This window comes from Strix aluco, chromosome 30, assembly GCF_031877795.1.
Source record: "Strix aluco isolate bStrAlu1 chromosome 30, bStrAlu1.hap1, whole genome shotgun sequence".
NCBI classification, from domain to species: domain Eukaryota; kingdom Metazoa; phylum Chordata; class Aves; order Strigiformes; family Strigidae; genus Strix; species Strix aluco.
In genome coordinates this window covers 2,511,053-2,533,891 of record NC_133960.1, presented here as the reverse complement: position 1 = coordinate 2,533,891, position 22,839 = coordinate 2,511,053, and the positions used below count along the sequence as shown (strand labels likewise).

Sequence of the window (22,839 nt, the reverse complement as noted above, 5' to 3'; positions counted from 1 at the left end):
TGTGCAGCGAGTATCCACACAGCCCCCTCCACTCATGGCATGGTGGGTTCCCCCACATCCCCCTTCACCCATGTCACAGCGGGTCCCCACATCCCCCTCCATCCATTGCACAGTGGGTCCCCCCTTATCGACCCCCCCGTGATCCAGCGGGTCCCCCCTTATCCCTCTCCACCCTTGCCATGGCAGGTCCCCCCGCATCCCCCTCCACCCATGACCCAGTGGGTCTCCCCGCATTCCGCCTCCACCCATGTCACAGCGGGTCCCCACATCCCCCTCCATCTGTTGCACAGTGAGTCCCCCCTTATCGCCCCCCCTGTGACCCAGGAGGTCCCCCCGAGCCCCCCTCCACCCTTGCCATGGCAGGTCCCCCTGCAGCCCCCTCCACCCATGTCACAGCGGGTCCCCACATCCCCCTTCATCCATTGCACAGTGGGTCCCCCCTTATCCCCCTCCACCCATGACCCAGGGGGTCCCCCTGCAGCCCCCCTCCACCCTTGCCATGGCAGGTCCCCCCGCATCCCCCTCCACCCATGTCACAGTGTGTCCCCACGCAGCCCCCACCATCCAACGCACAGTGGGTCCCCCCTTATCCCCCTCCCCCCATGACCCAGGAGGTCCCCACACAGCCCCCTCCACCCATGTCACAGCGGGTCCCCACATCCCCCTTCATCCTTTGCACAGTGGGTCTCCCCTTACCGCCCCCCCTGTGACCCAGCGGGTCCCCCCTTATCCCTCTCCACCCTTGCCATGGCAGGTCCCCCTTATCTCCCTCCACCCATGACCCAGTGGGTCCCCCCGCATCCCCCCTCCACCCATGTCACAGCGGGTCCCCACATCCCCCTTCGTCCATCGCACAGTGGGTCCCCCCTTATCCCCCTCCACCCATGACCCAGGGGGTCCCCCCGAGCCCCCCTCCACCCTTGCCATGGCAGGTCCCCCCACATCCCCCTCCACCCGTGACCCTGTGGGTCCCCCCGCATCCCCCTCCACCCATGTCACAGTGTGTCCCCACACAGCCCCCACCATCCATCGCACAGTGGGTCCCCCCTTATCCCTCTCCCCCCATGACCCAGGAGGTCCCCACGCACCCCCCTCCAGCCATGTCACAGCGGGTCCCCACATCCCCCTTCATCCTTTGCACAGTGGGTCTCCCCTTACTGCCCCCCCCGTGACCCAGCGGGTCCCCCCTTATCCCTCTCCACCCTTGCCATGGCAGGTCCCCCTCATCTCCCTCCACCCATGTCACAGAGGGTCCCCACATCCCCCTCCATCCGTTGCACAGTGGGTCCCCCCTTATCACCCCCCCTGTGACCCAGGGGGTCCCCCCGAGCCCCCCTCCACCCTTGCCATGGCAGGTCCCCCTTATCTCCCTCCACCCATGACCCAGGGGGTCCCCCCGAGCCCCCCTCCACCCTTGCCATGGCAGGTCCCCCTGCATCCCCCTCCACCCGTGACCCTGTGGGTCCCCCCGCATCCCCCTCCACCCATGTCACAGTATGTCCCCACACAGCCCCCACCATCCATCGCACAGTGGGTCCCCCCTTAACCGCCCCCCCCCCCTCATGACCCAGCGGGTCCCCCCGCGGGCCGCTGCCGGCTGCCGTGGGGGGGGTGTGCGCGGCGGCCGGGGACTACATCCCCCAGCAGGCCGCGGGCCGGGGCAGCCTCCCGCTGCGCCCAGCCGCCTTCAAACAAAAGAGTTTTCCCCCCGCGGGGCTCCGCGCCGCCCCGCGCCCCGCCGGCCCTCGCACACCCCGCCGGCGGCTGGAGCCGGGGGCGGAGGCGGCGGCGGGGGGACCCCGGCGGGCTGGAAGTGCCTGGGCGAGGGAGCTCGGGTTACAGAGAGAAAGGGGCTTGGCTAGGCAGAGGGGAGGTGGGCGGAGGGTCCTTTTCTCTGTCTGTTTCTCTCCCTCTGCCTTTTTTTTTTTCCCTTCTCCCTCCCGAGCTCTTTGTGTCCCCCCCCCACTCCCCTCCTCTCGCTCTCACACCCCCCCCCCTCCCCAACCAACCACCACCACCCAACCCCCTCTCAAGTCTTTGTTAGCCATGCCTAGCCTGGTAGTACCAGGGATAATGGAAAGGAACGGGGGTTTCGGCGATTTAGGCTGTTTCGGTGGGAGCGGCAAAGACAGAGCGCTGCTGGAGGATGACCGGGCGCTGCAGCTCGCCCTGGACCAGCTCTGCCTGCTGGGGCTAGGCGAGCCTTCCTCCTCCTCCTCCTCCTCCGCCGTGGTGCTGGTGGAGGACAGCAACAACAACAACAATAACCCGCCGCCGCCGCCGCCGCAGCAGCCCCCGCCGCCGCCGCCGCCGCCGCAGCAGCAGCCGCCGCCGCCGCCGCCGCCGCCTCCACCGGCCCCGAAGGGCTCGTCGGCGCCCAGCGCCGGGGCGGCGGAGCCCAAGTTGTGCGCGTTGTACAAGGAGGCCGAGCTGCGGCTCAAGAGCAGCTCCAACACCACCGAGTGCGTCCCGGTGCCCAGCTCCGAGCACGTGGCCGAGATCGTGGGCCGGCAAGGTGAGCGCCGTGGGTGCCGGTCCCCGTCTGTGTCCCCCCCCCACCCCCCACCGTGTCCCTCCCCACGCCCGGCCGGGCCCCTTCCTCGGGAAACTTCCCCCCCGCGGCCGGGAGGGCTGGGGACCGCCCCACCGGGGGGCCCCGCCAACTTCCCCCCGCGGGTCGCCCCTCGCCGCCCCCTCCCTCCCATTGTTCGGGGCCGGGGCCGGGCGGGCACCGGCGCCCCGGCCGGCTCAGCCCTACCGGGGACAAAGCGGAGGGGGCCTCCCCCCCCTCCCCGGCCGCGTCCCCGGGCGGAGCGGGACTCCCGGGGCTGCGGACGGGTCGCTACTCTTCTGGCAGGGGATTTTTTTTGGGGGGAGAGGGTGGGGGGAGATCTATAGGAATGCCTGCGTGGGCTTGTCCGGTTGTCTGCACCGGAGCCCCAAGCCCGTCGCTGCTCCGGTTCTGCGAAAGAGCTGTTCCTGAACCGCGCTCTCCGCCCTCCTCCTTTAAAAAAAAAAAAAAAAAAAATTAAAAAAAAAGAAAATAAAGCGGGGGGAGGAAAGAAAAGAGCCGGCTGAGCCCGGCCCCAGCTTCCCCGCGCCCCGGCCGGGCTCGGCGCGGTGGGGAGAAAAATCCCCTTTGTTGGGTTCGGCGGAGCGAGGGGGTGTGGTTGTGCCGGGGCTCGCCGGGGCCGGGCGGGCGAGCTGCCGGGCCTAGCGCGGGTCCAAACTGCCGATTAATGGAAGTTGAACTCCTTCGGCAACCATGTGACTGGCGGGGGGACCCCGGAGCGGGCACCCGGCCGTCCCGCGTGGGCCCCACGCACGCCTCTGCCGCCCGGCCCCGCCGCTGACCACGCTCCGCGACAGGGATGCTTTTGTTCTCCTTACGGCTCTGTTCGGAGCGAGGTGGAATGGAGGAGGGCTTTAAAAAAAAAAAAAAAATTATATATATATATATATACCACACCCACTCTTAAGTCACCCCTCGCCCACCCCCACCGCTCCGGGCTCCCGAGTGTGCGTGTGGGGGCGAGGTGCGCTGCGGGGAGGGCAGCTCCGCCGAGCCGCCCCTTGGCATTGCGGGAGCCGTCGCAGGGTTAAAACATGGGGCTGGCGAGAGAAGTTTTGTGTCGCTTACAGAGGGGGGAAAAAGAAAAAAAAAAAAAATAATAGTGTGGCTAAGTGGGATTTTTTTTTTTTTTTTTTTTTTTCTTTCTCTAAGCAAGTAACTTGACGCTCTGGAAGTGTGACGGGCAGAGACTGCGGCTCCAAATCCAGATGCTTCCTCTTGGGTTGGGAATTCAAATCGCCCAAGCAGGGGCTTTGCAGTTTGATGGGGGGGGGAGTGGGGGTGGCTTCTTGGGGCCGGTGCGCCCAGGAGGGGATGTGCAGAGGCTGAGGTGGGCAAGGGGAAGCCACGGGGAGGGGGGATACGGATGGCTAATGGCTGTGCTTCCTTACGCCGGAGTGTGTTACGGGAACAATGGGGCCTCTGGTGGCACCGCTCTCTCCCACCAGCGAAGGCAGAGCCCCCCGTCCCCCTGCAGGGATGGAGAGCGTGGGGGGGTGCCGTCCTCCCCCAAAACTCAGGGTGCCTGCAGCGGAGGGAACGCCTCTCGCTCTGGCTTCCCCCCCACCCCGCCACGCTGGGATCGTGGCCCCTGCACTGAGGAGTTGGGGAAACAGGGGCTGGAGAGGGGGGTGAGGGTCTGGCCAGGCAGATCCCCCCCCTCCTCCCCGGGCCTGATCCTCCCTGTGAGGCTTTTACACCGCCACGAGCCGAGCGTGGCCAGAAACAGCGGGGCTTTGCACCAACTCTGCGCTGGCGGGTGCGAGGCCTGGAGAATCAGGCCCCCTTTGTTTAATAAAGTTAGAAAAGAGAGAGGATTCGGCAGGCGGAATCGAGGGGAAACGTTAGACGATGCGGGAGGTGCCCGAGTGATTTTCTTCCTGGATCTCACTGCTGCTCCAAACTCCCGAGAAGGGGGTGTGTGTCGATGCAGCGGCGTGCCCGTTGTGGCCGGGGTGATGGAGCGGAACGTGGAGACCTGGATTTTTTTTTTTTTTTTCCACCATTTTTTGCGTGTGTGCGTGAGGGTTTTCCCACATCTGGGAAACTGGGAAATGTCAGTGGGCCAGAGCCCCGGCAAGGCGGACTGGGCAGCGCTCCATCAGTTAGTGGGTCAGACAGTGTAAGCTGTGCCCCTTTATAGAGGCGGGTGGGCAGGATCCTGTGCTGGTGGAAAGCAAGACCGCTTCAGCCGCGTCCCCGCAGCCACAGCTCTTTACTCCAGCAAAGATTGTGGCCCACACTTATTTTTAAAGGCCTATAGGAATGTCTCCCGAGTCTTGTTTTTGTGTGGAAGGATTACAAGGGTCTGCTCTCAGATGGAGCTGGGTGCAGGGCACCCTGAGGGGCCGAATCCTGCACCTGACCAGGAATCCCAGAGGGAACCCAGAAACTGCAGGTTGTCACCCCCTTGGTAATACTGCTCATGGGGCTGATGGTTTTCTAAGGAAATGAGCGTTTTATGGGTACTTGTGAATAGGGCGATGAGCATCTTGGAAAAGAGAGGGGGAAAAAAAGTAATAGTGAAATAAAAATTATTTCAGGGCTTTAATTGGTAACAGGGTTGAGCTTTAACATAGTATTTTCTGATCTGACGAACCACGCTGTTCATATTATTTTAAAATAACATCTACCCAAATATCCACCTTTGAAAGTACCTTAACTGACGTGTGTACGTGAGAGGCCTGGATCGGGGCGCAGGGGCCCTTTTACGTGCATCTGGCGATGGGATTTCCACCTGCCGTACGACTGCCCTTTACTGTGCCAGGAGAGTGTAAAGGCACTTGCGTATAAATAAGGCTCAAGCCCCATATATTTTTATCGGGCTGTTTGTAAGTGTGATTTGCGAAGAGGTTTAATTGTGACGAAGAGGGTGGCTCCGCTTCGAATGAGAGATGCTGCAGGAGCTAAACCTGTGTTTGGCGGCTCCCTGCTTTCCCCGGGAACTGTTAACGTGCCCTCGCGGAGCCAATCGCGAGCTGGAAACCTCGGTCGAGTTTGCGGTGGTGCTGGTTTGTGCGCTGAATTCGAGCAGCGCTTCTTCAGCTCACTGGGACTGACTGGGACGGGACTGGGGACTGCTGGAAGGGGCATTTTGTGGGAATTGGCCGGACAGGTGCCGAGAGCTGCTCCTCCACCGTGATGCCCCACGGTCTGCGGTGGAGAGCTGGGTGGCCAAGGGCTGCTTTTCAAATTAAAGGAGAGGAAACTAGAAAAGGAAGGATGAGGGGATAAAGTCATAACACCCTCTTGACTGACGTTTATGACCTCTTCCACTCTGCCCCTGGCCATGGTTGGCAATGACTTCCCTTCCCTGGCTGGAAGTGGAGCCATGACCTCCATGCGTGCCCTCCCGTTGCTGCTAGGGTGAGGAGCAGGGATGTCTCTGCTCGTGTCACGCCTCCCGCAGATCGTTTCCCCCTTCCCTGGGTGTGTGGCAAGAGTGTGAACTCCGGCCGTGCTGCGCTTGGGTGGCTGAGCCTCCTGGCACGTGCCGTGGCAAGCACGGTGCTCCCTGGTTCTGGAGCTGATCTGGGCCTGCGTGGCACATTGGGGTGTTTGGTGGCTCTTGGATTTCACCTGCCAGCTCTTGTTGTGAGCATCTTCTCTGCTACACCCTTTCCGGGACCGCGCGTGTCCTCAGAGCAGATAAATTTGCCAGGGTGTGAAGACAAAGCACCGAAGCGGTTTGCAGGTGAGTTTTGAGGAGATGGTGGGGCACCAAGGGAGTTGCGAAGGAGAAGGTTCTTGCAACCCAAGGGTGTAGGTTGAGATGGGAGAGACGCTGGGAAGAGCAGAGAGTGTGTAAAAGGTGTCGTGCTTCGGCTGTTCGGACTGTGGACTTGGGAAGGGGCAGAAATCCTCAGTCACCAAGACATCCAGGTTCTTCCCTGAAAGTCACCTGAGGCAGGCGTAGGTCAGCCTGATGAAGATGCGTATCTGACTTTTCTGCCAGTGCTAAATCTGCTCCCACTGACAAAACTGGGCTGCTGTCAGTGGAAGCAGAGAAGAGGCTGCTGGACTCTTAAGCGGGGCACGTTTAAGGCTGGATCTTGTAGTTACGGAGACGTGGTTGTGGTTCTTTGTGTGCCTGGTGTGTGCAGGCATGGGGAGAAGGTGGTGGGGCAGTTTGGCTTCCTGCTGCGCGGAGCACAACAGCGCGAGCCGCCCGCTCCCAGCAGGTACCTTCCCTATAAGAGTATTTTTGCTCTCATCATCAATAGTAGCATCTATTGTCACCGGTACCCAGAGACACCCTTTGATGAAGCATCTCCCAGCCTGCTCTAACTAGCCTGTTGTCAACAGGAATGAGATTATGTGAGAGAGGAGCTTAACATAAATTGCTCTTTCTTGGCAAGGTGAAGTCAAATAACAAGAGGCCCCACTAACCCCAGGTGATTGGGCTCTTTGTGTAGCTCCAAACATGCTCTAACGCTTTCAGCATTTAAAAATAGTCCAAGGAAGCCTTTTTCATTGAGGAAGTCTGATGATTGCAGCTCCCCCACCCACCATGTGGAGGTGGATGTACAGCATCCGAGAAGCAGCGAGGGGGTCAGATCCTGTTGTCTGCTTGCTTCACGTAAATCTTGGAGCTAGAGCCACCCGGTCTGGTGGGGCCCGAAAACCAACCTCCTTACGCCACTCTGGCAGCTGGAGATGGGCCTTAAAGGGAGAGAGAAATTGCAGTCGGTGTCGGATTGTTATAAAGTGTTAATGAGGATCCACTTGAATTTACACCAGGGAAAAGTGCAGAACGGGATCGACTTTGTGCGGTTTGAACTAGAGGTGGGAGGAGAAAATGGGTCTGGGAGAGAGACAAAGGGAATTTTCTAGGGAGACACGCACGCTCCGCGCATCGGATCTGGCTGCCGTGCTGACCGAGTGAACCGCGCCGCAGCGCAGCCGGCCGGAATCTAGGGCAGTGGGAAAGCGTGCTGGCGTTGGGTGGGGGCCCCCGCCCCCCCGTTCCTGCCTTTGTCTGGCGGCCCCATCCTCCCGCGTCCGTCCCCCCCTGCCGCCGCCTCGCCTTGCCCCCCGCTTTCCCCCCGCGCCCCGTCCGGCTCTGAGCGTGTGCCGGGGCCACGCAGGATTGTGCCATGCGGGGGGCCGCGGGCACACCCACCCCGAGGTGATGCATTGCTGGCGGAGAGCGGCTGCTCGGGGCCGGGGGCTTCCAGCCCCACTTCCCAACTTTCCGCCACCGCACAACAAGGCAGCGATTGTCTGTGGCATCTGGGTTGTTGCTTCTGGGTCGCGTTGCTTTTTCTTTTTGGTTTTTTTTTTTACCCTTTTTTTTTTTTTTATAAACAACTTTCATTGCTGTGTGAAAAAGCTTAAAATCGCTGCACTGAAACGAGGTGGTTGCTGATTTTCGTGGCGTGGTGATGTGGGATTTTTTTTTTTTTTTTCCCCTTCTTGTAAACACAACTTGCATCATCAGTACAATAAAACCTCAATGCAAAGGGATTTAGTTGTTTGTTTGTGGTCCTTTTGTGTGCATTTGTGTTTTTTGACACCACTTTCATCAGATTTTCAATGCAGCAAAATCTTACCCCACAGATATTCAGGAGGGTTTATTTGTGATGTTCTTTGTGTGCTTGTCTTTTAACATGGCTTTCATCTTAAATGGGAAAAGAATGCCCCACCTTACCAGAGATATTTGAGGGTTGTTTATTTTATGGTCCTCTTTAATTTTATGACTATAACAGAAAAAAGACCAAGTCCTAATTTGCCCTTAGGCTCTCGTATACCACACCGGCAATGTCAAAATGTCCTAAGTGGGGTATTTACAGGTGTAATTTATACTGGTGCAGTGTAAAGGTGTCTTAGTATAAATGAGAAGTGAGCTAAAAATCTTTTGTCTGTAGAGATAATTTTGTATCCGATGAAAACAAGAAATACGAGGACCTGGAGTGATTTGCGGGGTGTGTTTTTTAAAAAAAAAAACCCACACAAAAACCCCAACCAAACAAAAAAAACCCCACCTCGGGGCTGGATCCTTGGCTGTTCGCTGCAAACTGGTACAGCACCTCTGATGCTTTCAGGTGAAGCCCGGACTTGTTGGCACAAACTGGGACGTGCTGGAGGTGTGCCAGTTTGTGCCAGATAAGACCCTCTAGACTGCATCAGTAGCAGTGTGTGCCTGTGCAGGATCTGGCCTTCTGGCAGCAGTAAGGAGAAGGTTGTCAGCGGGTCTAACTCTGAATTTACACCCAAGTAAAACACCCGGTGGAACTACTCCACAGGCATGGGTGCATTTCCATGGCTGGCATTTACACCGTCCGTGGTGCAGCGGGCACATCCACGCCGAGCACCGCTCCGGCCTTTTCCTGCTGCCCTGGGTGTAAACCACAGGGAGGTCCCATGGAAACACGTCGGGTTTACGCCACTCCAAAGATTTGGGATGGGTTCGTGCGAAGTACCTGGCGGTCAGATCGGATGCGTCCTACACCCCTTGTTGCCCTCGTGAGCGACGGCCTTAGCTGGGCAGGTGGTCCGAGCTCTTGAAGCCTTCTCTGTTAGTTTTGATGGATTTGTTTACCCCTGATGCAGGGGGAAAGAGAGAGGAGAATGTGGCTGTGCATCCAAATCTCCCCCTGCTTCCCCACCCCTCCCCGGTTTGGCAATGTCTAGACTCGATTTATTCATTTGTTTTTAGCCAGAGCTAGCTGCTCTGCGGATTAATTCCAGTTAGATAACTGGTCTGGGTGCCCGAGGCTTGACAGTCCTCAAGGGTTTGTTCCTGTATGTTAACATTTGTGGCTTACTAGGGTGATTTGCAAACACATTTACTTTGAGTCAATTGGCAATCAGTTAACTGAAGTTAAAAAGAAAAAGGGGTGGGGGAGGAAATAACCATACAAGCCTCCTTTGCAAAAGGCTTTGGGATCTGTGTTATTGGCAAAAAAAAAGAATAATAGAAGCTAGGTAGTGGAAACACAACAAGAAAGGGCTTAATTCTCTCTCTAATATAAAAATCTAACTGGCAGGAGTCTGCCAGGGATCAATTAGCTGATGTCTGCACACTGCCTTAAAGAGTAGAACACTACAGCAAAGTTATATATTATTACAGTTTCTACAGGTCCTTTTCTCCTCTCAGCTTTACATTTTTAACACCACCTACTAAGCAGTTCTCTCCCCTTTTAATAATCCACCGAGTAAAGCAGTTTGTTGCACGTTGTTTTCAAATTTCAGTTACGCACGAAGAAAGCCTTTCATTAAAAAAAAAAAAAAAAAAACACAACATACAGGACAAATTTCATTTGGAAAAAAAAGCACATAGGACCATGCTCCTCATCTGGCCAGGATGTAAAGGGCCACAACCTGATCTGGCTGTGCCCTGTCAGAAACGGAGCAATGTCAAAGGAGGCTCAGCCCCTATTTAGTCGTGCGAAGCAAGGTCAGGGTTAGGGTTGAGTTGGGCTGGGAGCCTCGGTACTAAGTGGGTAAATCAGATTTAAGCCCGGCCTGATTTTAGCTGATGTAAATCAGCGCAGCTCTCTTGAAAGTTGGTGGAGTTATCTGGATTTATACTGCTGATGGCTTGGCCTGTTGTCTGCACCAGTTTAGACCTGCTAAAGATCTGGGCCACTGAACCTGCTGGGCTGCTGGTCGTGATGGAGTTGGTCTAATTTCCTGTGGGGTTATTTTCTCCAGTTTTTAAGCACAGGATCCCCCATCTGTCTGTCTCTGCAAAGCTGGCTTTCCTGTCTGCAGGCCTGCACGGAGACCCTCCCTCCTCCTCCCCCTGCTTCTCACACCATCGACTGCACCATGCGTCCTTTTGTCCGTTTCGAGATCCTCCCTCCCCCTCTCGCCACGCTCTCTCCTTGCCCGTCTCCCTTTTGCCGTTTTGGGGTGTCTCTCCTTTGCCTCCGCACCCCTCATTCTCCTCCTCCCTCGGAGGAATCTCGGCGTGCCTCTCCCTCAATTTCCGTCACCTTTCCTCCATCCCTAACTCCCTCCCACCCTCTCCAGCTCATGTAACTCGCTTACATTTGCCCTCATTCATGTGTATTCCTTGCCACTGTTTCCTTCCATCTGTCCCCAGCATGGAGCCCCCGTCCTTTGTCACTGCTCTGCTTGCATGACCCTTCGTGTCGTCTCCTTGATTGTTTCCTGTCGTGCTGGGCTCAGATCCCTCTCCCCCCACACGCAGTCATTGTCCCGTGGCTTAGAAAAACGCCGAACCCAAGCCCAGCCCTGACAAACGCCTACCTGAGGTCCTTCTGCAAACCAGAGCGAGCCTTGCGCTCCTGGGAGGCAGAACGCGGGTCACTGAGGAATTCAGCAAATGCTCCTTCAGTCCGGGGTGACGCATGGGAGTCATTTTGAGCGCGGATGCTTGCCGCTAACACCCCCTTTCTTTCCATGCAACGCTCCGGTGATATCCCTGGGGAAATGGTGGCATCTCGGTTAATCTTCCTAAGATGGAATCTCCATCTTTGGAGTGAGCGGCGTAGGAGCGGGGCAGGGAAATGTCTGCCAGGGATGGGGCAGGGAGAGCCGACCCTGCCCTGGGGCTGCGGGAGGACGTAGGTGACTCCTTGTGGTCTTATCCCACCCTCCACAGGCTCCTTGGGATGCACCTTTATTTTGCGGTTTTGTCTGCGTGGTTTTATTCTACAGTCGTGTTGTGCCTAGCACTGTAAAGTCCTGCTCTTTGAGTTTCCTAAGTGCTAATTATACAGCGCTGTAGATGACCATCAGTCCACATCAACTGTTTAGAAACTTTACTGAAACAAAGCATTGCAAATAGACTTCAGGGTGCAAACTCAGTCGGGAGTAACATGTGAGCGACATTGGACTTGGCAGGGGGTGGATTTGGTTTGGATTTTGGGGATTTGCCCAGCTCCTTCTGTGGGTCAGATCTAGCATTTCCATTCCCCAGGAATGTGAAATTAGTGGCTTAGAGATGGGTTTAATGCAGCAGCATCGCAATGCGAAGTATTACAGGAAGTTTTGCAGTAACACAAGGCAAGAGACAGCTATTCTCCCCACTCCACAAATGGGCGACTGAGGCTCAGAGAGCTCAAGTAGCTCTGAGGAGTTAAAAGCTGCACTGGGAGTCGACGGCAAAGTCAGGATTTACCAACACGTGTCCTACACCAATGCCAAGACCCTCTGACGGGCGGTGGGGTTTCGGAGCTGTGCCGGGAGGTTTAGTGTTCGCGCAGTCTCCTGCAGTTTGACGAGGCTGCACCGCGGTGCCCATGCGATGTTGCGAGATGCGAGTGTGACCTGTCAGGCTGAGCGTGCTTTGTGCAGCTGAAACTATTGGTTGTACCGCGCGCGGCGCCTGCCACCGCTGCGAGCGCGGGGAGTTATTCTTGTCAGCCGTAGTGGCACGAGGCTCTGTTTTTATCACTAAAGGTGCGGGGTTCAATTCTTGCTAATGATACGTGGTGGTGGGATCGTTACGTCCCTGTAAATACCCCGATGTCACAAGTCTGTGTCTCACGAGACGAGCTGCAGATAAGTGGCAGCACTGAGTGGCAGCCCTGAACTCCCAGCTGGGAGAGATGTTGTTATTTATTAGGATCTGTATAAATAATAACGTTCCAGCCCATGAGCTGAGGAATCTTAATTTCTTGGTTGCAGAAGCATGGTCTGCAGGTCATCTCGTATATGATGTCAGTGTAGTATGTTGAGGAAGACTTGGTGTCAGATGGTCAGAGGAGAGGACAAGAGGCTCCTTTTAGGTAGATAAGATGGGGTGGGGAGGAGGTGGGAGATCTCACAGAGATTTCAATGCCATATCCTGAGTCAGACACCTGAATCCTTAGGAAACCAGGGCAAAATGCTCACCTTGCTCCATTTGCACCGGTAGAAATGTGGTGCCCTGGAGAATCACATCTTTTAGCTTTTCTTAGCGACCTAAGCTTAGAGCAAACCTCCCCACAGAGGAAGCCCCATTCTGCGTGGGAACTTGGTGCCAGGCTTTGAAAATGCCTTCAGGCACCGAGTAAGGCTGTTGGAGAGAGGGCTCGGAGGGACAGCAGCAGGGAGGGTTTCCAGAAGGAGTTTAGAAAACTGTGCCACATCTGTAAAAATATTTAGTTGCTTGATGGCATCCTAGTGTCATCTAGGAACCTGGAGTCACACAGCTGGCTCCAAAGCCCTCTAAAAAACCATTTGGAAGCCAAAACACACTGAGAAGTCTCTTGCCTTTTTTGGAAAAGCAGAAGGATGTTTTCTGAGCTGTAAGGAGCAGGGGGAATAGGCTTGGTGGGCTCCAGGGAGGTGGATGCTGATATGTAAAAGCACTGGCATGGCAAGTGACCTCAGGAAAGGGTCCGAGCGCCCGGACTGCTGTGGTGGGGAGTCTTGTGGCCATCAGCGTTTGATAAACCAGATGGAGAGTCGAGGGCAAAACGCAGCCCTCGGCTGGATGGGCTCCCCGCCCCGGGCAGCCAGCACCCTGCCTTCGCCGCGGCTCCTGGGGAGCACCAGGAGCAGGGTCTGCGCACAGCTTGCGGTGGGGCTCTGTGTGGACACGGGAGGGCAGCCCTGTCCCATTTCGTGCTGTTTTGACCCCAAAGCAGATACTGGCTTCCTGCTACCCCCCAGCCTTCTAGCAGTGCTGATGTTTGGGGTCCCACCATATCTGAGGTGGAGAGCCCAAATTGCTCTGTCTCTGCTACTCCCCCCCAAGCTTGCCCCCTGAAAAGTGACCTGGGTCACACCGGATTCATCCCAAAATCTCCACAGTAGGACAGAAGTGCCTGTGGAGGGCTCTGCTCTCTTGAGTTATGGCAGACGTCTCTCCCCTCGTGCTCCCTGTGAGCTGGCGCGGGATGGCGACGAGGCTCTACATCAGCCATGCCTGGCTGTGGACTCAGCATCTCCCTACTTTCTCTTGTCATCTCCAGCCTCTCTCGCAGCCCCGTGTGTCAGCCAAATCCTTCCTGTCCCGCTCTTGACGAGAGGGGGAGCCAGGGCAGCCATCTTCTCTGAGGGGCAACATGGCGGGGCCTGGGCCTCAGCAGGGACGGGCTTCCTCACAGGGACCGCTTGGCCCGTGGAGGGGGCTTGAATCCCCCCTCCAGCTCCCTGATGCTTGGGGGTGTGTGAAAGGGGGATGTCTGAGGGGTGACTGCTGAGGAGCGGCTGATTTCTGAGGGGAGGTGGCTGAGGGGCATTGTGGTGGGGGGCAGCACACAAAATGGCGACACCCGCCTGAGGATGAGGGAGTGGGGAGCTCCTGAGGGAGGAGCTCTCTGGGGATGGTGAGGGGGAAACCTTCCTCTGGCATTTCTTCTGTCAGGGTTAGGGGGGGAAGGGCCTCTCCCTCGTTTTAGGTCCCCAGGCAGTGGCTGCTGCGTGGTGTGGAGCCTTCTGAGAACATGGCAGCTCAGCCTGGTTTCATGAGGAAGAGGGGAGGGCGGCAGGACAGCCTCTCTAACCTCCCTGCCTTGTTTTCTCTCTCTTCCCCAAGGCTGCAAGATCAAAGCCCTTCGGGCAAAGACCAACACCTACATCAAGACTCCAGTGCGGGGTGAGGAGCCGGTCTTCATGGTGACGGGACGGCGGGAGGACGTGGCAATGGCCCGGCGGGAGATCATCTCCGCTGCCGAGCACTTCTCCATGATCAGGGCCTCCCGCAACAAGGCTGGCACCACTTTCGGCAGCGCTCCCACCTTGCCGGGGCAAGTCACCATCCGGGTGCGCGTGCCCTACCGTGTGGTGGGCTTGGTGGTGGGCCCCAAAGGAGCCACCATCAAGAGGATCCAGCAGCAAACCAACACCTACATCATCACGCCCAGCCGGGACCGGGACCCCGTCTTCGAAATCACCGGTGCGCCGGGCAACGTTGAGCGCGCCCGGGAGGAGATCGAGACCCACATCGCGGTGAGGACGGGCAAGATCCTGGAGTATAACAACGAGAACGACTTCCTCTCCAGCAGCCCCGACTCCGGCATGGAGAACCGCTACTCGGAGGCCTGGCGAGTCCATACGCCGGCGCCGGGCTGCAAGCCCCTCTCCACCTTCCGGCAGAACAGCCTGGGGTGCATCGGCGACTGCTCTGTCGACCCCGTCTACGAGACCCCCCGGCTGAATGACCAAAACGACTTCAATTACGGTTACCTCTTCCCCAACTATGGCGTGAACAAGCAAGATCTGTATTACGGGGTGCCGGAGTCGGGTGCCCCGATGTGGGCTGGGCAGGAGAACACCAACCCCGTCTCGGTGCTCTTCTCGAAGCAGCAGCGGTCCAGCAGCACCGGCGCCATCCACCCAAATTCACATCGCTCCCCGTCCTCCTCCATCCAAGAGCCCAATCTCTCCGGTCTCCCCAGGCGGTCCCAGGGGGAACCACTCCAAGGGTTTTCCAAGCTGGGGACGACCGCCGCTGCCCGGACGTCTGTCTCCAGCAGCCGCGAGTGCATGGTGTGTTTCGAAAGCGAAGTTACGGCAGCTCTGGTGCCGTGCGGCCACAACCTCTTCTGCATGGAGTGTGCCGTGAGGATCTGTGAGAGGACTGATCCAGAGTGCCCGGTTTGCCACGCTGCAGCCACTCAGGCCATTAGAATATTTTCCTAAAGAGACAGAGCAGGGCTTTGGGGTGGGGGGGTGGGGGTAGGAAGGGAGCGTGGGGGGGTCCAGGAAAGCAAAATGATGATAATAATAATAATAATAATGATAATAATAATAATAATAATAATGACATCTGAAGAACAAACAAATGAATGAAAGAATAAATTAATTTAAAGAAGAGGAAGAAGAAAAAAAAAGAAATTATTTTACAAGCAATGTATGTTATTTTTTAAAAAAAAAAAAGTGAATAATAAAATTAAAATGAATAGCAAAGCCAGAAATTTTGAAGGGCGAACGATGCTCCAGCCTGCAATGTCTTTTTTAAAACAAGTACTCTGAACGCACACTCGGATCTCGCAAGCAAAGCGGTTTAGTTCAGTTTTTTTTGGTGGTGAGATTGGGACTTCTCTGCATTGACCAAGCCAGGCCATCTCGATCGGACGGAGAAGGGAGCAGGGACGCGGGGAGGGCCCTGCCAGCCTTTCTTCTCCAGCCACGTTCAATCTTCATCTTGGTCTGAAGCCCCTACTCTCCTCCCCCCCAGGGATGTCAGCCCAACTGGGAGCTCAGAAAGAAACAAATAGAAAGAAAGGAAAACGGATGACGGGGATTTAGAAAAACGAGAAAGAAACCATCAACCTCTGGGAACCTGTTAGAACGAGGGCACAACTGTATTACCTCAAAGATATAAACAAAAAAAAAACCACAGCAGCTAAAGAACTTTTATTGTTTTCCTTTTTTTCTAAAAAAAACCAAACAAAAAAACACAAAAAAAAATCAAAAAAAAGATGATGAAGAAATAAAAATGACGCCGGTGAAACTGAAGAAGGTTTGGAAGAACCTATTGGAATCACACTGGGCGATTAGCATTTATTTTATTATTCTGAGCCACCGTGGAGTCTGGAACTTTGTTCTTTTTTCCTTATCCGAGCAGGGATTTGTTCATCAGACGAATCAGGAGTCACTAACAGGGTATTTCAAAAGCAGTCCTGAGTTCCCATCCATGGGGGGAGTGTATCGACTTCCGTGTTTCCGTAGTTCACTCTTCATCCTTTTTTCCAAGTGATGCCAGCTGCAGCTACACACAACACACACACACACACACACATAACATTGTGCTTTTCTTTTCTTAAAAAATATATATATCGCACCAAAACCTAAGAAAGACGATCATGCAATACAGGCAATGAGCCCATACAAAACCAACATGCATCCCAACAGAAAGCAAAAAAAAACCCCGAGTTTATATATATAATTTTGTTGTCGTCGTTTTTAAACTGGACCAAAACTTTTGTTACCCAAAACCAAGTGGGGGAAAAAAAAAAAAAAAGAAGAAAAAGTATTTCTTTATGGACCAAAACCTCTTCAGCTGTCCTTTACCTGGATCTTCCTGAGGTTGGCCACTTTTATATATTATATTTTTTTCAGAACGAAACAAAACAAAAAAAAATTGCCTTGTTGAACATCCTTTAATCATTTCAAGACTCCTGGTTTTGTTAAATCAGATACTTTTTAAACCATTGGGAAGTGGGAGAGGATGGGCTTCGAATCTGGCTTCTGTGCCAATGCACACAAGATGCAAGCCAGCATCTTAACATCATCAGGTTTGTTCAACCGGTCTCTGGATGCCAAAATGCTGTGATGGTAAAGATGTGTGTTGGATTAACCTATCAAGTACCAGTATACCTATCTATAAATATATGTGTATATATATATATAGGCACTTAACTCATCAAGCACCTATATATATATATATGTGTATATAAAATCATATATATATAATTTTTCTCCCACCACCACCGCTTCCCTGTTTCCTACCCCTCAACTTCTGCTCACAGATCCTGGACCCTGATTTAGAACTGAACCAACAAGTTTCACAACTTGGCAGAGACAGTTCTACAGCAGAAAAAAAAAAAAAAAAAATAAAAATCGCCTGAGATTTTTTTTTCCCTTCAGTTACAGGAGACTTTATTTTCATCGTAATAATGTTCCTGGGAACATCCCCTCTTCTGCTCAGTTTGCTGCCGCTTGCTCCCGGTTGCTGCCTCCACCCCGGTATGGTCTGCTCGAGCCATCCTTGGTCACCGGAGGAGAGGCTGAGCTTGCCACACTCGGGGCAGGCTGCTCTGGTGCTCTGCGTCGATAAAGATCCACTTTCGATCTTCAGATATCGGGTGGAGGGGCGTGAAATGATGTACCTCCACCATTTTGCATCAACGGTAAAATATTATGTAGGGGCAAGAGGTAGATGGAGGGGGTGGACGACGTTCCTAGGCTCTGTAGTGGATGCTGATGTTTTGGAAAAAGAAAAGAAATGCTGTGCTAAAGGGACACTGTCAGGTCGAATTTGTACTCACCTCCTCCCCAAAGCTTTAAGAAATCTCCAGCCGCTTGCTTCTCCCGGCCCTGTGGTGTGCACAGCACCGGGAGCGGGTCGGGATGGGAGCGCTTCCCGGGGGAAGGTGCCGCGTTTTGGACCCGCCGGTGTGGGAGCCGTGGGGCGATGGAGGGCCGGGGGTGCTGGCCAGCCCTGCTCCGGCCCAGTTCCCAAAACCTCCACGGCCCGGTGCTGTCCCAGGGCACGGACGTACAAGCCATCCCCCCGTGGAAGCGTGGCCTCGGCAAAGGCTTCAGAGCCCCGGCCAGCTCTGGCCACGTCCTTTCTAAAACTGGCCCAGTTCTTGTTCAAAATCTGGCTTCGGTTTGGTCCCAGTAAAAGAAGGGGAGGGAGAGGGGGAACGTTTCTGTTCTCTCCCCTCCCCACGCGCACCACCTCCTCCGTCATGTCCCGTCCCCCCCCACCCCAGGGTTGTATTTTAACCGTTCATTGTGCAAAATTCTCCCGCTGATGTCGAGAGAGTGGTTGGGGCAAGAGCTGGGTTGCGGGGGTGGGGGGGGGGCGGGCTTGGGGGGGGGGATCCAACCACCCTTCAAAGGGGCGTTCGGAAATGTTCGTGTTGGTAACGGAGGGGATTTAGGTGGAAACTGCAACGGCAAATGCTTCCCTGGCCGAGTCCCCCGGGGCCGATATGTTAGTTGAGTGACTAGTCGTTCTTGGCTGAGTGAAGTCTGTTCGTGGTAATGTGAGCAAGTTTTTGATCAATGTCTTTATTTGATGCCAGGTTGTGAAGAGGTGGGTGGGAGCGGGGAGGGGGGAAGGAGACACCCGTGTCGGGGACCTGGGGTGGGGGGGACCTATTCTAGCACTGACCCTAGGGAGTGGGGAGGGGGGAAGGTAAGGGGGGCTCTTGTCTGCTCCTTTTATCTCCTCCCTTACCTTAACAAGCGAAAACGATGTAAAAGCCTCCTGCATGCTGAAAAATGTTAGAGAAAAAAAAAAAAACCTTTCTTTTTAAAAAAAAAAAAGGAAAAAAAAAAAAAAAGGAATAATGACCCAAACAAACGTCCATGCTTGCTGATCGGAACCGGAGGGGGGGCTGGCCGTCTGTCCAGGCAGCGGCACGTCTGCCCCTCTCTGCAGACGAGGTTCCTACTCAAGTCTCCAAGTTGGCCTTTAATAAAATCTTCAGTTCCAATAACCTTTATATATATATATATATACATATATATATACATATACATATATATTAAAAGAAAGCTTGATGTAGCAGTTCTAGTTTAAAATGAATAGAAGTATTTCGGCCCCTGTTTTATTTTGATTTCTCCTTTTCCCCTGTTTTCCCCCGTACCCCCATCAACTCCATATTTTGATGTAGCAACTTTGGAAGAAAGAAAAACAGGCGCTGTAAACGCACCGAGAGCTACCTCTGGCCCGAGGGGGGGCTGCACGGGGGGGCTCGGGCAGTGCGGGAGAGCTGCGGCCCCCCCGCCGCTCCGCGGCCCGTCGGGGGCACCCCGAGAGGGGCAGTCCCGGGCCCTGCCTGTTAGCATCCTAGGGGAGCCCGGTTGCGGGGCTTAAACAACAAATTTGCGTAACTTTTTTTTTTTTTTTTTCTCTCTTTTTAAATATATGTATATATATAAAAATCTTAAAAAAAAAAAATAAAATAAAAACAAAAAACAAGAAAAATGCCCATGACCTTAACTATTTGCTCTGACTTGTATCTTCCTTGATAGGTGACTAAAAATGGCTTGTTGGTCTAATTCACCAGCAATAACGTTAACTAAAGACAGACCCCTCCTCCCTGCACCCTGCCCTTCTCTGCAGCAAGGTCCGAGCGGGGTTCGCTGCGCACGGGTCCCCCTTCCCTCCCGCCCCCCGGGGCCGCCTTCGGTGACCCCCCTTGCGATAGGAGCAGCGGCAGCGTAAACCAGCTGAGCTAAACCTCGCTAGCTTCATCTGCCCTAAACACCCCTCCCAGGGGTCTGAGATAACCCATTTTGGGTGCTAAATTGAGACGGGGCACCCTACTTGCACCGGGGGTGCGGAGGAGGGAGGCACGTGGCGCTGGGACCCGGCACACGAAGCCGGGTCTCGCCCAGCCGCCTGGCTCTCCCTCTGGTTTAGGAGCAGCAAAACCCTTGCGGGGGGAGCCTGGTCCTCAAGATCACCCCATCTTGCAAAATCGGGGCGGGGGGTAAGGAAGCAGCTGGCCCACCAAAAGCGGGCCGGCTCCTCGCAGCGGTACGGCGACGCGCGTGCTTGCAGGATGGGACCTCGCGGGTGGCCCCGCGGCAAACGGCCGCCGCCGCTTTCCCCTGGGCGCTGCTGGCCAGGCAGGGGAGCGGGGTGGCCCCGAGCTTTTTCATCTGCCCGTGGGGTTGGCGGAGCCAAGGTGGGGGCACCCAGCTGGGACTTGTGCCCGGCTGGGTGCCGGTGGCTGTGTCCCCTGGGCGCTCATCCTGCTGCAGGGCTGAGCTGCGGCGGGGCGCTTTTGTGAGGCGCGAGTGGCGGGACGGAGGGCAGGTCCCCAAAAACCCAGGGGGCTCAGAGCATAGCTGCGTTGGAAGGTGCTGAGCTGTTAGCAGGAGGCTTCCAGGCCCGTGGGGGAGATGGAGTGGACCAAGCGAATGGGACCGACTTGGTGCCAGACGCTCCGGTTCAGCGCGCCGCTGGGATTTACGCACGTGCTTTGCCAAACCGCGGCCAATTCGGCGCTTGCTGAAACCGAGGAGCGGGAGCTCCGGTGCTTTGCTCAATTCGGGACTCATCCTGCAACCTTTCCTTGTGGACGTGACCTTGCGGGCAGAGCCGAGGCGGTGGCAGGGCTCCCCGGTCCTGGCAGAGCCGGGGGATGTGACCAGGAAGCGGACGGGTGGCAGCGGGGTGCTCGGCAGCGGAGTTTCGGGGTGATGCCGTGTCCCCCGAAACCTGCTGCGCCTTTGGCTGGTGTTCGGCGGGGACAGGGACTCCTGGAGAAGGGACGGTGCGGGGGAGAGGGTGACAAAACATAACAAAGGGAAACGGCGGGATAAAGTAATATGCTGTGATGTCATCCTCATCGACATAAATTATATAGAGAATAGTATGTATTATAATACATAACAAAAGAAAAAAAAAGAACCAAAATTGGATTTATATTTAATGAGGAGATACTATAAAAATATCTTGTCCTAGCTCCCATTTGCAAAAGTATTTTTCAGCTGGAGGGATATCTATTATTTTTTTCTCTTTTCTTTCTTTCTTAAAAAAAATAATCTCCATACATACAAAGGCTCAGACTGTTAATATTGTGAACCTCTTAAATCAAAATGATCCAACCTGTTTATTTGGTATTTGAAGGGTTTATTTTGATGCATTTACTGGTGTTTTTTAAAGAGAGAGAGAGGAGGGAAAAAAAGACTAAGATTTTAAAATTAGAACATTTCTTTATAATTTAATATTCTATTTTAATAAATGCATTTATTACATGTAAATGTAGCAAGGAACTGGGCTAATAAAAATACTTTTTATTAGGTAATTTATTATAAGAAAAAAGGATATTTTATTTTATGATAAAGTGATCCTTAAAAGTTTAGAAGGTTTAGAATATATGTAGGTTAAAAAATACATTTGTATCCAGAGTATTGCTTAAAAAGTGTTTTTAATATATGTTTCCTTTTTTGTGTGTGCGTGTGTGTATGTAAAAGGTGATAGTTATGGTGCAGATAGCCCTTTCCAGAAATAAGAAATTAACACAGTTGGATGTATTTAAAAAAAAAAAAAAAGAAAAAAGGTAATTAAAAACCAGAGACGTAGAAGAGAAAAACCACTATGAATCAAAGCCCGTGCGGTCGTTTCGAAGCCCCCGTCCTGTGGTTGCTCTGTCTGGCGAATCCCTTTGCGGGGGGTCGAGGTCTGAGCGCGCTGACACGGCTTTGTGGGCTCAGGCTTTGGCTGCAGAGACCCTCGGGGCCGGGGCTCGGGGGTCTTTCGGCCGCGTCGCCCAGCGCCGGCCCCCGGCGAGCCCCGGCCCCGCTGCCACGAAGCACTCGCACCCGCGGGCTCCCCGGGGCCCGGCTCCGACCCGCCGCCCAGGCATGAAGGTTTGCTCTGGCCGTGGCTTCTTTCGGGAGGGCAGGGGCTCGAGGGGAGGCTGGGCACTCCTGGAAAACAAAGCTTGCCTTCCTCACCTCCTCCGCCCTCCTCCTGCTCCTTTTCCTACCCGCGCTACAACGAGCCCTATCCCGTCCCAGGGAGCCGGTGGGAGAGTTTTGCCATTGATTCGGTTCGCACCAGGGTTTCAGAGAGCCCTGTCTAAAACTGCTTCTTGTCAGAGGCGAGAGGATTTACGGTCCTTCCCGCAGTCTTGACGGGAGGGACCGACAGGCAGTGCCAGCTCGGACCTCCCCGGGACGGGAACCAAGCGGGTGGTTGCCATCCGTTGCCTCCCTTTAGGCTTTGGCTCCATTTCTTCCTGCAGCTGAGCGGTTGCAAGGACGGGATTATTCTGTCCCAGCCTTCAGGCCAGGCCTGATCTTGCACACATCCACCGTCATCCTTTCGGACCTAAGGGCTTGTGCGGGACCGGTGCTCTGCCGCAGCGGCTTGGGGCTTGTACCGGGTGCTCTGAGACAGCTTGTGCAGAGCCTTGGCCAGCTTCGACCCATCCTAGATAGGTAAATGTTACCCTTTCTGCTCCCCCCAAGCCAGCGTGGGCATGTCTTGTGCAAGACAGCTGAGGGAAGGACAGCCTGGAGCCAGCGGAGTGCCCCCTTTTCAGCCAGTGAGGCTCTGAGCTTGCGAAGCACGTGCTTTAATCCAGGAAAGCACTTAGGCATGCGCTTAGCTTCAGCCACATCCCCGAGGGTTTTGCAGGATCTTGGCCCAAGGAGCTGCTTTGCAGACGGGCTGAGCAGCCTCGACCTCCCCGTGGGCTGGGGAGCACGGGGGGGGTCCCGCACCTCCACCGCCAAGCCAGCCCTTGGCCTGCTCCCCTTCCCAAAGCGGCAGGAAGGTGAGGGATGCTTCTGCTCTGTTGCCTTTCAAAGAAGCATTTTAAAATAAGATTTTTTTTGTTTGTTTGTTTGTTTTTAACCAAAAAGGAGAAGAAAAAAAAAAGTTTGAGTTGATGGGTATTAAGAAAAAGTTAATAATAATAAACATTCAAATTTATTTCATATAATCCTAGAGTAAAGATTAAAATAAAATTAACTAGTTCAAATAGTAGATGCTATCCATATTGTTTAATCTATAGTAGATCCAAGTGATCCCAGACAGAGCAGAATGTAAAATAAACTTGTAAACAAGATCAGCTATCATTTTTAACTTCCCCAGAAATTCCATCTTTTTGTGGTACTATTTTTCTGAAGCAAACAAATAAACGAACGAAAGCCTAACAAAATAACAG

At 54.5% G+C, this 22,839-nt stretch overlaps 1 protein-coding gene across 1 annotated transcript; it reads left to right on the top strand.

The window, feature by feature from the left end:
• Positions 1-2,046: 2,046 nt before the first annotated feature.
• On the top strand, positions 2,047-15,115 carry MEX3A (mex-3 RNA binding family member A). The gene is made up of 2 exons (XM_074809398.1): positions 2,047-2,515; positions 14,010-15,115. The coding sequence occupies exons 1-2, from the start codon at positions 2,047-2,049 to the stop codon at positions 15,113-15,115; spliced, it is 1,575 nt and encodes a 524-aa protein (XP_074665499.1).
• The last annotated feature ends 7,724 nt before the right edge of the window (positions 15,116-22,839 follow it).

Coding starts and splice junctions, on each gene's coding strand:
- MEX3A (XM_074809398.1), top strand. CDS start 2,047: ATGCCTAGCCTGGTAGTACCAGGGATAATGGAAAGGAACGGGGGTTTC. Junction 2,516..14,009: donor CGAGATCGTGGGCCGGCAAG/GTGAGCGCCGTG, acceptor CTCTTCCCCAAG/GCTGCAAGATCAAAGCCCTT.